We start from the raw sequence: 13,593 nt of genomic DNA on the forward strand, positions 1-13,593 counted from the left end.
CCTTATTTACTCATAGACTAAATTACATTAAAGCGATTTAGTGATGAAACAATATCACCTTTCAAACGTCCAACTTGAAGATATCAAATATCCGACAGTCCCATAGAAAGTAGCGTGCTTTCTTGAAAGAAAAACATTGCCTGTATGTAAACTCAAGTTAACAAGGGTTTCAGTTTATCTTATAGTCTACTCAGGCGTTTGGTTTCATTAAAATTGTGTGTGTTTGTGAGCTGGTCATTCCTTGTTCCAGGCGGCCAGGTACTTCATGAGGTCCGTGAGGCTCTCGAAGTCAGTGCGACTGGCGGGCGGTTCGTCCTTGGTGATTCTTGGCAGTGCGTTGCCCATTTTGAGCCGGAACTCCTGGAACTGCCGGTGGAAACGGAATAGTTAGAAGGTAAAAGTCAAGAAACTGGTGGTGTTACTCACGTCTTTGGCTCCGGACAGCTTCCAGAAGCCGTAGCAGAAGGCGCCGGTGCCCATGACGGCGTACAGAGTGCCCCAGCCCAGTGCCCTCAGGGCCAGGGTGGCGCCCTCGTCCATCAGGATCAGTCCTTGCCGGGTTCCAGCCTGCTGGAGGACCTTGCTGTCCGTCTTCTTCGCGGTGGCCAGCGTGCGGGAGAATCCGAACAGAGCGGAAACGCCGCCCACTAGGCCCAGAAAGGCGCCGGCTGCAAAGTGGAGGAGGAGGTGTACTCCAGTCAGGTCAATGGAATATGTAAGTGCCGGACGGGAGAAGACAAGAACCCACCCTGGATGCGGAACTTGCGCTCCTTCTCGGCCGCCACGGCATCCGCGTTGGTGCCGGCCTCGCTCATCGTCTGCTTGCTGTTGCTATTGCGATCTATTGTTGTCGTAATTACCCAAATCGGAGCGCACTAAACAGCTGATGGCTTGACCGCTTGACCGGCCGGTATTTCGCAGCACTGCGCCGGTGGGCGTTGGCCAGCACTGAAATCAGAGCTGCCACCTGTCGGTTCTTTGAAATTAGTAGGCAGCGGTTTTAGAAATATCAAAAAAAGCTATGTCTAATATTATTCATAATACTTATAGGACTAGAAGATAAAATAAAATTGTAACATTATTTAAAAATTTTGTAAGGCCTCGTCTAATTAAATTCAAACCATAAATCAATACTGAGAGCTTCTGTTTGCCACTTATATTATTTTAGGTCTACAAACTGATGATTCTAATGTATTAAAAAGATTCAAAGAGAGATTCGTCTAAATAAATTCAAACCATAAATCAATACTGAGAGATTCTGTTTTCCACTTATATTATTTTAGGTCTACAAACTGATGTTTCTAATGTATTAAAAAGATTCAAAAATTTGCAAATAAGATAGGTTTATTGCTTGCAAATAAGATTCAGCACATATTCTTAATGGAACTAACGAAGTGAAATGTTAATAAAACAAATTGTCATATTCTTGCCCAACTGAAAACTAGCTATGATAGCTGTAGCCAAAAAGTTTTTCAACCACCTGGCAACCCTCGCAGCGTGACCGCACTCGGCTGTGGTATTTCGCAACACTGCCGCTGCAGTCACACTTTTCGGTCGCGTTGTCCGCGTTTTCACGTCGCATCGCGTTAAAAAAGGGAAATTCGCACTCGCCACCGCCTGTAGAGACCGAATGTCATAGGATGCACAGCAACAAACAGTGATTGTTTACCCAGTCTTGCTTTCGCCCACGTCCCTGCGATCCGTGCCGTGCAAACTCTATTCCTTTTTGTGGACCAATCGCACGCGGTGAAAAGTGTGACGACGCAGCAGAAAGGCACAAAAAGCAGCCCCACTTTCTGGGATCTCGAATTCCGTTCGAGTGGCTCGTGGCTAGTGGCTAGTGGCCACCACCGACCAGGATGAGCACCACCACGGACTCGAAGGCGCCGCTGCGGCAGGTGAAGCGCGTACAGTTCGGCATTTTGTCACCTGATGAAATTGTAAGTGCAGCTCAGCTCAGTCTCCCTCAGACGCCATATTGAAAAAATTGAAAATTTTGTAAACGAGAATACAAATGCAAAAAAAAATTATACAAAAAAATTCGCAATCGCCCACAACACATAATATATGCAAATAAATGGATATTATTAAATGTACACATGACTCCCCCAATGTGTTTTGTTGCCCTTTGTTCGGGGTTAAATCAAAGTGGCTTGATTTTTATCGAAGGATAGGGATTTTAAATAGAAAGCAAAATCCCTATGATGGTATTTGACAATAATAATATGCATAATCGCCTAAAACTCAACATCCAAAGGGGGAAAAGATCAAGGACAACGGTTTTTTAATCTAATGTCATGAGGATCATTAATTGGTCGATCCTCTATATATAGAAAATTCAGGGATAAGCTAAGTATATAAAGATCAGTTCTCTATTATTACAAGATGTACTTATATGGAGTGCTTAAATACCATTATATCTAGGCATATGTTTGGAAATTTTCTAAATTTCAGTGTCGAGGACGTTATCCAGGAATATAATGTATTATTATGACTTTTTCAATATTTCAATTTATTTCGTTTGGCTTAGAAGTACATACTATATACATAGATAATAATCAAAACTGTGGTAAAATGCAAATCTTAAATAATTGCTTATTAGTAATAGATATTTATCGACACATTGACGAAGCATTAAATGCAATATTAGTATAGGGAGCCAGTAATCTCACTTCTTTTGTTTACTTATCATAATGGTTTATAGACTAATCAACTACTAAATACCAAGAAAAAGTTATTTTTAAATGTGTTTTGGTAAAACAGATAACTTATTTGGTCCCTTAAAATTTAAAAATGGTTGAACTTTTAATTCTAGTGAAATCAATAACAATACTTAATGCAAACAAACTATTATTATAAAGTAAAAATCAATTTCCAAAGACCAATTCCAAGAAATATCTATGTTTATTATTTGTACCATGTATCTTATATAATAATACAACTTGTGACAAAAAAATGAAATGGATAACAGGACGAAGTTTTTAAGCAAGGAGGAATATGATAAATCTATCTTGATCAAGAACTTAGTCAACAAGTCCTTCAGAAAGCATGTATGTACAACTATCGTGACAAACCAATTTAAAGGACTAGAAATAATGAAGTTCCAGAAGTATCCCCTTTCTATCCTTTAAATAACAGAAATATGGCGATTCGATCTTTAATGACTCACGGAACTCTTTTCCTAATTACAGCGCCGCATGTCCGTTACCGAGGGCGGCGTCCAGTTCGCGGAAACGATGGAGGGTGGCCGCCCCAAGCTGGGCGGTCTGATGGATCCGCGCCAGGGCGTCATCGACAGGACGTCGCGCTGCCAAACGTGCGCCGGCAACATGACCGAATGCCCCGGCCACTTTGGTCACATCGACCTGGCCAAGCCAGTATTCCACATCGGCTTCATCACCAAGACCATCAAGATCTTGCGCTGCGTGTGCTTCTACTGCTCCAAAATGCTGGTCTCGCCGCACAATCCGAAGATCAAGGAGATCGTGATGAAGTCGAAGGGTCAGCCGCGTAAGCGTCTGGCCTACGTCTATGATCTGTGCAAGGGCAAGACGATTTGCGAGGGCGGCGAGGACATGGACCTGACCAAGGAGAACCAGCAGCCGGATCCGAACAAGAAGCCCGGCCACGGCGGTTGCGGTCACTACCAGCCGTCGATCCGGCGCACAGGACTCGATCTCACCGCCGAGTGGAAGCATCCCAACGAGGACTCGCAGGAGAAGAAGATTGTGGTGTCGGCAGAGCGTGTTTGGGAGATCCTTAAGCACATCACCGACGAGGAGTGCTTCATTCTGGGCATGGACCCCAAGTATGCGCGTCCCGATTGGATGATCGTAACCGTCCTGCCTGTTCCACCTTTGGCTGTACGTCCGGCGGTTGTGATGTTCGGTGCAGCCAAGAATCAGGACGATTTGACCCACAAACTGTCCGATATCATCAAGGCGAACAATGAGTTACGCAAGAACGAGGCCAGTGGAGCGGCGGCGCATGTGATCCAGGAGAACATCAAGATGCTGCAGTTTCACGTGGCCACGCTGGTGGACAACGATATGCCCGGAATGCCCAGGGCGATGCAGAAATCGGGCAAGCCGCTTAAAGCCATCAAGGCGCGTCTCAAGGGTAAGGAGGGCAGGATTCGTGGCAACTTGATGGGCAAACGTGTGGATTTCTCCGCCCGTACTGTCATCACCCCCGATCCCAATCTGCGTATCGATCAGGTCGGTGTACCGCGCTCCATTGCTCAGAACCTGACCTTCCCCGAGCTGGTCACTCCCTTCAACATTGATCGCATGCAGGAGCTGGTGCGCAGAGGCAACTCGCAGTATCCGGGAGCCAAGTACATTGTGCGCGACAATGGCGAGCGTATCGATCTTCGCTTCCATCCAAAATCCTCTGACCTGCATCTGCAGTGCGGCTACAAGGTGGAGCGGCACTTGCGCGACGACGATCTGGTGATCTTCAACCGACAGCCCACGCTGCACAAGATGAGTATGATGGGGCACAGGGTGAAAGTGCTGCCCTGGTCGACGTTCCGCATGAACCTCTCGTGTACATCGCCCTACAACGCCGATTTCGACGGCGACGAGATGAATTTGCACGTCCCGCAGTCCATGGAGACGCGTGCCGAGGTGGAAAACATTCACATCACACCCCGACAGATCATCACACCTCAGGCGAACAAGCCCGTCATGGGTATTGTGCAGGACACCCTGACTGCGGTGCGAAAGATGACCAAGCGCGATGTGTTCATCACGCGCGAGCAGGTGATGAATCTGCTCATGTTCCTGCCTACGTGGGACGGCAAAATGCCGCAGCCTTGCATCCTAAAGCCGCGTCCCCTGTGGACGGGCAAGCAGATCTTCTCCCTGATCATCCCCGGCAACGTAAACATGATACGCACTCATTCTACGCATCCCGACGAGGAGGATGACGGACCCTACAAGTGGATCTCGCCCGGCGACACCAAGGTAATGGTGGAGCACGGCGAACTCATCATGGGCATTCTGTGCAAAAAGACGCTCGGTACTTCAGCCGGTTCTCTGCTGCATATTTGTTTCCTGGAACTCGGCCACGAGATCGCCGGTCGGTTCTACGGCAACATTCAGACCGTGATCAACAATTGGCTGCTGCTCGAGGGCCACAGTATCGGTATTGGTGACACCATTGCCGATCCGCAGACCTATAACGAGATCCAGCAGGCCATCAAGAAGGCCAAGGACGACGTGATAAACGTTATCCAAAAGGCCCATAACATGGAGCTTGAGCCCACGCCGGGTAACACTCTGCGTCAGACTTTCGAGAACAAGGTGAACCGTATTCTAAACGATGCTCGTGACAAGACTGGTGGGTCGGCAAAGAAATCGCTCACAGAATACAACAATCTAAAGGCTATGGTGGTGTCCGGTTCCAAGGGTTCCAACATTAACATCTCTCAGGTGAGTTCTTGACTAGAGAATCTACTCTGATCTGATTTTTTAATCGAGTGTTTTACTTTTCTTCCAGGTTATTGCTTGTGTGGGCCAGCAGAACGTGGAGGGTAAGCGTATCCCCTACGGTTTCCGCAAGCGTACTCTTCCTCACTTCATCAAAGACGATTACGGTCCTGAGTCCCGTGGTTTCGTGGAGAACTCGTATCTGGCCGGCCTGACTCCTTCGGAGTTCTATTTCCACGCCATGGGTGGTCGTGAGGGTCTCATTGATACCGCTGTGAAGACAGCTGAAACCGGTTACATCCAGCGTCGTCTCATAAAGGCTATGGAGTCGGTGATGGTCAACTACGACGGCACAGTGCGTAACTCGGTGGGCCAGCTGATTCAGTTGCGTTACGGCGAGGACGGTCTGTGCGGCGAGCTGGTAGAGTTCCAGAACATGCCCACGGTTAAGCTGTCGAACAAGGCGTTCGAGAAGCGCTTCAAGTTCGACTGGAGCAACGAGCGATACATGAGGAAGGTGTTCACGGACGATGTGATCAAGGAGGTGACCGACAGCAGCGAAGCGATCCAGGAACTGGAGTCGGAGTGGGATCGCCTGGTTACCGATCGCGACAGCTTGCGACAAATCTTCCCCAACGGCGACTCCAAAGTGGTACTGCCGTGCAACCTGCAGCGTATGATCTGGAATGTGCAGAAGATCTTCCACATCAACAAGCGCCTGCCCACGGATCTCTCGCCCATGAAGGTGATCAAGGGCGTCAAGGGATTGCTCGATCGGTGTGTTATTGTGACTGGCAATGATCGGATCTCGAAGCAGGCCAACGAGAACGCCACGCTGTTGTTCCAGTGCCTGATCCGCTCAACGCTGTGCACAAAATACGTATCGGAGGAGTTCCGTCTGTCCGCAGAGGCCTTTGAGTGGTTGATCGGAGAAATCGAGACGCGTTTCCAGCAGGCCCAGGCCAATCCCGGTGAGATGGTGGGTGCCCTGGCCGCCCAGAGTTTGGGTGAGCCTGCTACCCAGATGACACTGAACACCTTCCATTTCGCTGGTGTGTCCTCGAAGAACGTAACACTGGGTGTGCCGCGTCTCAAGGAGATCATCAATATATCCAAGAAGCCCAAGGCTCCGTCTCTAACCGTATTCCTTACTGGCGGAGCTGCACGCGATGCGGAGAAGGCCAAGAATGTGCTGTGCCGTCTGGAGCATACCACGCTGCGCAAGGTCACGGCCAACACGGCTATTTACTACGACCCGGATCCGCAGAGAACGGTGATATCCGAGGATCAGGAGTTCGTCAATGTCTACTACGAAATGCCGGACTTCGATCCCACACGCATCTCGCCCTGGCTGCTCCGTATTGAGTTGGATCGCAAGCGCATGACGGACAAGAAGCTGACCATGGAACAGATTGCCGAGAAGATCAACGTGGGCTTCGGCGAGGATCTCAATTGCATCTTCAACGACGACAATGCTGACAAGCTGGTGCTGCGCATCAGGATCATGAACAACGAGGAGAATAAGTTCCAGGACGAGGACGAGGCCGTCGACAAGATGGAAGACGACATGTTCTTGCGTTGCATTGAGGCCAACATGTTGTCGGACATGACACTGCAGGGCATCGAAGCCATCGGCAAGGTGTACATGCATCTGCCACAGACCGACAGCAAGAAGCGTATCGTAATCACGGAGACTGGAGAGTTTAAGGCCATTGGTGAATGGCTGCTCGAGACGGACGGCACCTCGATGATGAAGGTGTTGTCTGAGCGCGACGTGGACCCAATCAGAACATCCTCCAACGACATCTGCGAGATCTTCCAGGTGCTTGGAATCGAGGCGGTGCGAAAATCCGTCGAGAAGGAGATGAACGCCGTGTTGCAGTTCTACGGCCTGTACGTGAACTACCGTCATTTGGCCCTGTTGTGCGATGTGATGACCGCCAAGGGCCATTTGATGGCCATCACCCGTCACGGCATCAACAGACAGGACACTGGTGCCCTTATGCGTTGCTCCTTCGAGGAGACGGTGGACGTGCTGATGGATGCTGCCGCACACGCGGAAACGGATCCCATGAGAGGCGTGTCTGAGAACATTATTATGGGTCAGCTGCCCAAGATGGGCACCGGCTGCTTCGACCTGCTGCTCGATGCGGAGAAGTGTCGTTTCGGCATCGAGATCCCAAACACGTTGGGCAGCAGCATGCTTGGCGGCGCCTCTATGTTCATTGGCGGTGGATCCACGCCGAGCATGACGCCACCGATGACGCCGTGGGTCAACTGCAATACGCCGCGTTACTTCTCTCCGCCAGGCCATGGTAAGTACTTTATATCAAGCCATGTTGTGGGTTTGCTGCACAATATTTGGACGTTCTTACCTAACGTTTTCCTTCTCTTTCTTTCTTGTGTTTGCAGTGAGTGCCATGACTCCGGGCGGACCAAGTTTCTCGCCCTCGGCGGCCTCGGATGCCTCCGGAATGTCGCCCAGCTGGTCGCCAGCTCATCCGGGCTCGTCGCCCAGTTCACCGGGCCCCTCGATGTCGCCGTACTTCCCTGCCTCGCCGAGCGTTTCTCCTTCCTATTCACCAACGAGTCCAAACTACACGGCCTCGTCGCCCGGCGGTGCGTCACCCAATTACTCGCCATCGAGCCCGAACTATTCGCCGACATCGCCACTATACGCGTCTGCAAGTCCACGTTACGCCTCGACAACGCCAAACTTCAATCCCCAGTCGACGGGCTACTCGCCGTCCTCATCCGGATACTCACCAACATCTCCGGTATACTCGCCCACATCGCAATTCCAGTCAAGTCCATCGTTTGCGGGCAGCGGCAGCAACCTCTACTCGACGGGCAATGCGTACTCGCCCAGCTCGTCCAACTACTCACCAAATTCACCATCCTACTCGCCGACATCACCATCCTACTCACCGTCGAGTCCTTCGTATTCGCCCACGTCGCCTTGCTACTCGCCCACATCGCCCTCGTACTCGCCAACGAGTCCGAACTACACGCCAGTTACACCCTCGTACTCTCCGACCAGTCCGAACTACTCAGCGTCGCCGCATTATTCTCCGGCCTCGCCGGCCTACTCGCAGACGGGGGTGAAGTACTCGCCGACATCGCCCACGTACTCGCCGCCGTCTCCGTCGTACGATGGTTCGCCAGGATCACCGCAATACACACCGGGATCACCGCAGTACTCGCCGGCCTCGCCCAAGTACTCCCCGACCTCTCCGCTGTACTCGCCCAGCTCGCCGCAGCACTCTCCATCGAACCAGTACAGTCCCACTGGATCGACCTACTCGGCGACGAGTCCAAGGTACTCGCCCAACATGTCCATCTACTCGCCGAGCAGCACCAAGTACTCCCCCACCTCGCCAACGTACACGCCGACGGCCCGTAACTACTCGCCCACATCGCCGATGTATTCGCCGACGGCGCCATCCCACTACAGTCCCACGAGTCCGGCCTACTCGCCCAGCAGTCCCACGTTCGAGGAGAGCGACGACTGAGGAAAGGAGGACGGGGGTAGCTCCCCCAGCACGGCGCGGTCCCCGGGGAGGTCGAGTCGTAGTTAGGAACCGACTACGATCGTCCTCGTCGGGGATAGGGCGAATTTAATTAAATGAGGTCTGCAAACAGCTGATAGGTCATTCAGTAGATTAAATTCTTTGCTGTGCATCAGCAGCCTCAACTAGATTGTGCAGAACTTTTAATGGTTTTAGTTTAAGTTTCTGGTAAACCGATAATTATTAAAAAACAATAATTGTAAACATTTTTCAAACAGTTTAAGAGAAAACAGTTTAATCTATTCATACTTGCACAAGCTCGAATTGCTCGAGGTGTAATGGATGCAATGGTTTATTCATTTTAAAGCTTCTTTGCAACAGACTTGGATTTTTTTTTCGTTTCTATATCTATATTAATCTGGCCTAAAGTCAGTGGCAAGACCCTAGTTCATAAGTACGGAGGAGAAAAGAAATGGGATAACTCGAGAGCGGGATTCAACCAGTAAACACCAAACACTACATGTAGCGTTTTCCAAATATCCTATTTTTTTTAAATAAACCCGCTTAGTTGTTTTCGCAAGCAAAATGTTATCGCCCACACCCACAAGTTATGTCTGCAGCCAGAAGTTTCGTAACTACGTATATAAGTATATAACCGCAGGCATACATATACTATCTATATATTCATATATATTTTTACGACCAAAACCGAAAACTTTTTGTAAAATGACACAAAAAACACGTAGAAAAATATTAAATAAAAACAAAAAAATTACCCAACGATACAAGTTTATTTATTTCATGTTATGTTTCACAAGTTGGATTTATACCCTATTTCAATAGGTATAAAACATCGTTAAATCTTAAAGATATTGTTATGTGTAACATTCAGATTCGAAAGGCTGAGTATAATTCGTCTGAGTTTTGAGTTTCTGAGAAATATATAAAAATTGTGTATTTTTCAGTTATCTCCCTCATAGAGGAGTTTTGATTTTCTGGGGCAGTCTTAGAAGTGTATGATTTAAATGGAATGGTAGGTTCACAAGCGAAGCTCTTGCTCCTTACACTCCTTGTGTATTGAGTATTATTTGTCGCTTCAAGAAGTTTTAAAATGTTCTGTTTCTTTTAGTGTAGAAATGTATAAAAATTGTGTATTTTTCAGTTATCTCCCTCATAGAGGAGTTTTGATTTTCTGGGCAGTCTTAGAAGTGTATGTTTTAAATGGAATGGTATGGTTCACATGCAAGGCTGTTGGTTCTTCGACTACCGGCACATTTAGTCGCACATTATTTTATCGGAGTCCACACGCTCAATATCGTCCAAATCCTGCTCTTCGTCCTCACTCTCCTCGCTCTCTTCCTCCACCTCGATTGTCGGCTTCACAGAAACGAATTTCTTTACGGCCCTGGCAAATCTGGTGTGAGTCTTCGAAATATGCTTCTCTATTTTGCCGAACATGTCGTGATTGGGCTTGAGGAACCGGTACTCGCCAAATGCGAGCGGATCGATGAAGGCCAGTGACTTGGTGACACTGATATACACGGTTCGTCCGCGGATATAATGACGCAGTGTGGTGTACGGAAATTTGAGGGTCAGAATGAACTGCTGGATCAGTTCCGAGGACTTGGAGGTTGCCTTGAAGAAGATCTGTGCCCCGGTCAGCAGAGCCTTGTACTCGTGGTCGTCTTCCGGCAGGGATACCTGCAACTCCAAGGTGGTAACGGTCTGATAGTAGCTCACCGACGGGCGCACCACATTGGGCGGCTGCTGCAATGGTATCTCCCCCTGGAAATGGTTAGGTGCTGGTGGAGCTTCGGCTGGAGGAGCACCCTTCGCCTTGCTTCTCTTTGACTTGCGTTTAATAGTAGGTTCATTGTTGATCGCGTGCTTGAGAAAGTCAACTGGATCGGTCACCTTCTGGTCGGGATCCTTTGGCGACTCCTGCTCATCTTCTAGCTGCATAAGGGTGCAGTTCATCATACAATCGAACAGATCGGCAATGTGGTCTTCATTAGACAGAGGTTTGGAAGCTTCCGTGGTGGTGGTGATGACAGGTCCAGCCATCTGATTACCTTGTGCATCTGTGTTCTTAGACTGCATTTCTTGCTCCCGCAGTTCGTTCTCTCTGCCCATCTTAAGGGCTAACTCTATCAGCCGTTGACACCTTTGGCTCCTGACGGGTTGGCTTTCCACCTGGGGCTGTTGCTCCACCACCACCTCAGCTTCAATTGTTTCCTCTGCTTTGTTTACCGTATTTTCCTCGGGAACCTGAACCTTCTCTGCAACTTCTTCTACTAACACCTCCTCGAAGAATTCCTGGATCATGCCAGTAGCTTGCTCACATCTTCTGGCCACCGTGGTCTTGATCAGATTCTTTTTAAGATTCAGAATCCGCAAATGTAACTTGAACTGGTCTGCATACACCATGGCCACCAGTTCACGGGCGAAGAGTGTGCCTGCGGCGGCGAATTCAATTTTAGCCTGAAGAAAGTGATCTTTGGGCAGTTGGGTCAGCATGTACTTGACTTGTTTGCAATCGTCCTCAGTCCAGTTGCGTTCCCCGCAGTACGGCACCAGGTCGAGAAGCCGCAGGTCACAGGACAACGGTGGCTCCCGCTGCAGTGCCTCCGGACACTGAAACAGTCGCTCAGAAGTGGTGGAAAAGATGCGCGTGTCGGTGTCTAGGGCCTGCAGTACCACCGGCACATTGGGTTGGACAAAGTTGACGTTTTTTATGGGCGCCACCTTCAGGACGCGCACGCGTTCCTTGGTGAACGTGGTGTGGTACATACAGATGACACCCACCACAGGCGGCCAGTAACGTCGGGGCGTTTTGCGCTGCATCAGCTTCATGCGGATCTCCTGCACCCCCGTAAAGGGCAGTACCTGCCAGGTGCCCTGCGGCGGCAGGTGTTCCAGCAGGCGAACGCATAAGTGCGTCGGCGAGTAGACATCGACCAGCTGAACCTTCACATCACCGGACGCGGGCATGTGGGCAGGACGCCTATCGAAATGGCCCACATAATGACGAGCCTCGCAGACGGGATCATAGCACTGGCCCGTCATTAGGATCTGATCGCACAAGGCACTCTGTACGCACTTCGCTTGGCCCATCTCCTTGCGTATGTCCTTGGCCACCGCCACCACGGCGGGATCCACCTCCTGGTGCAGCTGAAGGAAGTCCACCAGACGCGGCAGTTGGCGATGGTTGCTGTGGTCCAGGAGCACCAGCGAATGCAGTGGCACTTGCACGGCACTGGCTGCCGGCGCCAGACTATTCCTAAGGTTGTCGGACATCACTAGGTGACGCATTTTGAACGTTCTCCACGATTGGCTCAGGCTGTGGTGGATCAAGGTGTGCGCATTCCTGATGATCACCTCCGGGCAGTGGTCCGTGCAGAGCAGGATCACGCCACGGGTGTTGGCCTTCCAACTGTGCACCTGCTCGAGAACCTCCAGGTCCGAAGTCTGGTAGTAGGGCAGGCAGGCGTAGCCTCGATCCTCCAGAGCCGCCACAGCGCGCTGCATATCCCTGTCATCGATGCAGAAGATCACCGTGCGGTAATCCTCGGGAGGACACTGCTGCAGCATTTGAACCATTGCATGGGCCTTAGCTGCCGAGCGGAGCAGGGAAATCCGTATGCGTGCTCCGCCGTACAGGGCCGCCTCCAGTATATCCCCGAATACCAGAGCCGGATGATCATTGACCGATCTCAATTTGGCCATCAGCGTGGGACTGTATGACTGGGAGACCATCACCACTTGGGGGTAGTGTGTGAGGGGCATGACCTCCAGCAGTACCTGCTGGGCAGTCGCCAGCTGCTCCTCGGACATCAGGTCCACGTCATCGTAGACCAGGAACTGGAGGCAAGGGAAGCGCATGAGGCCGGGATTTTCCTGCCAAAACCAGGCCAGCTGGGAAGGAGTGACCACCATGCAACCCACTCCGTTCAGAAGCTTCAGGAAGAACTCGGAACTCTTGGACGAGGGAGCGGTGAGGCAGAGAGTGAGCCATTCCTCCTTCTCAGCCTTGCGCAGCATGGCGCGGCACATGGCGCTCACTTGTTGAACGCGTTGCAGATCGGGCACCAGGATCAGGGCCATGGGACCATACTGATCGGCTTGCCAGGCCCCAGGCGGCAGATCCTTGAGCTGGTCCCTGTTTTGGGTGAGGGCCTTGCAGACCACATGGCAAACGGCTGGAACGTAGGCAAAGGTGCGTCCACTGCGCGGTGCACCCACAATCATCGCGCCGTGACCAGCTCCTCCGATCAAATGCGGCCACGTGTAGCTCTGCACGCGGAGCAGTCGGTTCAGGCCCAGCTTCCGCATCATTTCCAGGATGTGGTCCAGCAGGACGACCTCGGAAAAATGGCGAACGGGATGCAGTTCGCCCTTTGCATGGGCCACCACATATTGGGAGCAGTTGATGGCCACCAGTGGCCGGATAACATCGTACACACTATAGCCTCCGCTCACCTCGCTGTCCTTGTCGCCGCTGCTCGAGGAACAGATGCTCCCGGTGCTCCAGGTCTTATCGAAGATCTCCATTATGTGGGCCAATCTCTCGTCGCTTATATTCAGCATTTATCTTTATACCGGCGTGAAATGGAGACTGGAATGTTCCAAAATCGACTGGAGTGTGCTATCGA

General features: G+C 50.6%; 3 protein-coding genes across 3 annotated transcripts; 1 reads left to right on the top strand and 2 right to left on the bottom strand.

Annotated features, from left to right (window-relative positions):
• Window positions 1-118: 118 nt before the first annotated feature.
• LOC119556752 (transmembrane protein 242) lies at window positions 119-911 on the bottom strand. The gene is made up of 3 exons (XM_037869173.1): window positions 749-911; window positions 427-668; window positions 119-366 (listed from the first exon to the last, which is right to left on the bottom strand). The coding sequence occupies exons 1-3, from the start codon at window positions 813-815 to the stop codon at window positions 235-237; spliced, it is 441 nt and encodes a 146-aa protein (XP_037725101.1). The 5' UTR covers window positions 816-911; the 3' UTR covers window positions 119-234.
• Window positions 912-1,859: 948 nt separating this feature from the next.
• On the top strand, window positions 1,860-9,216 carry LOC119558065 (DNA-directed RNA polymerase II subunit RPB1). Its single transcript, XM_037871234.1, has 4 exons — window positions 1,860-1,940; window positions 3,192-5,435; window positions 5,503-7,747; window positions 7,845-9,216. The coding sequence occupies exons 1-4, from the start codon at window positions 1,860-1,862 to the stop codon at window positions 8,942-8,944; spliced, it is 5,670 nt and encodes a 1,889-aa protein (XP_037727162.1). The 3' UTR covers window positions 8,945-9,216.
• Window positions 9,217-9,713: 497 nt separating this feature from the next.
• LOC119558066 (putative ATP-dependent RNA helicase BoYb) lies at window positions 9,714-13,546 on the bottom strand. The gene has a single exon (XM_037871235.1). It carries the CDS (start codon window positions 13,526-13,528, stop codon window positions 10,217-10,219), a length of 3,312 nt encoding a protein of 1,103 aa, XP_037727163.1. The 5' UTR covers window positions 13,529-13,546; the 3' UTR covers window positions 9,714-10,216.
• Window positions 13,547-13,593: the final 47 nt, after the last annotated feature.

The sequence above is a fragment of the Drosophila subpulchrella genome, chromosome X, assembly GCF_014743375.2.
Source record: "Drosophila subpulchrella strain 33 F10 #4 breed RU33 chromosome X, RU_Dsub_v1.1 Primary Assembly, whole genome shotgun sequence".
NCBI classification, from domain to species: Eukaryota; Metazoa; Arthropoda; class Insecta; order Diptera; family Drosophilidae; genus Drosophila; species Drosophila subpulchrella.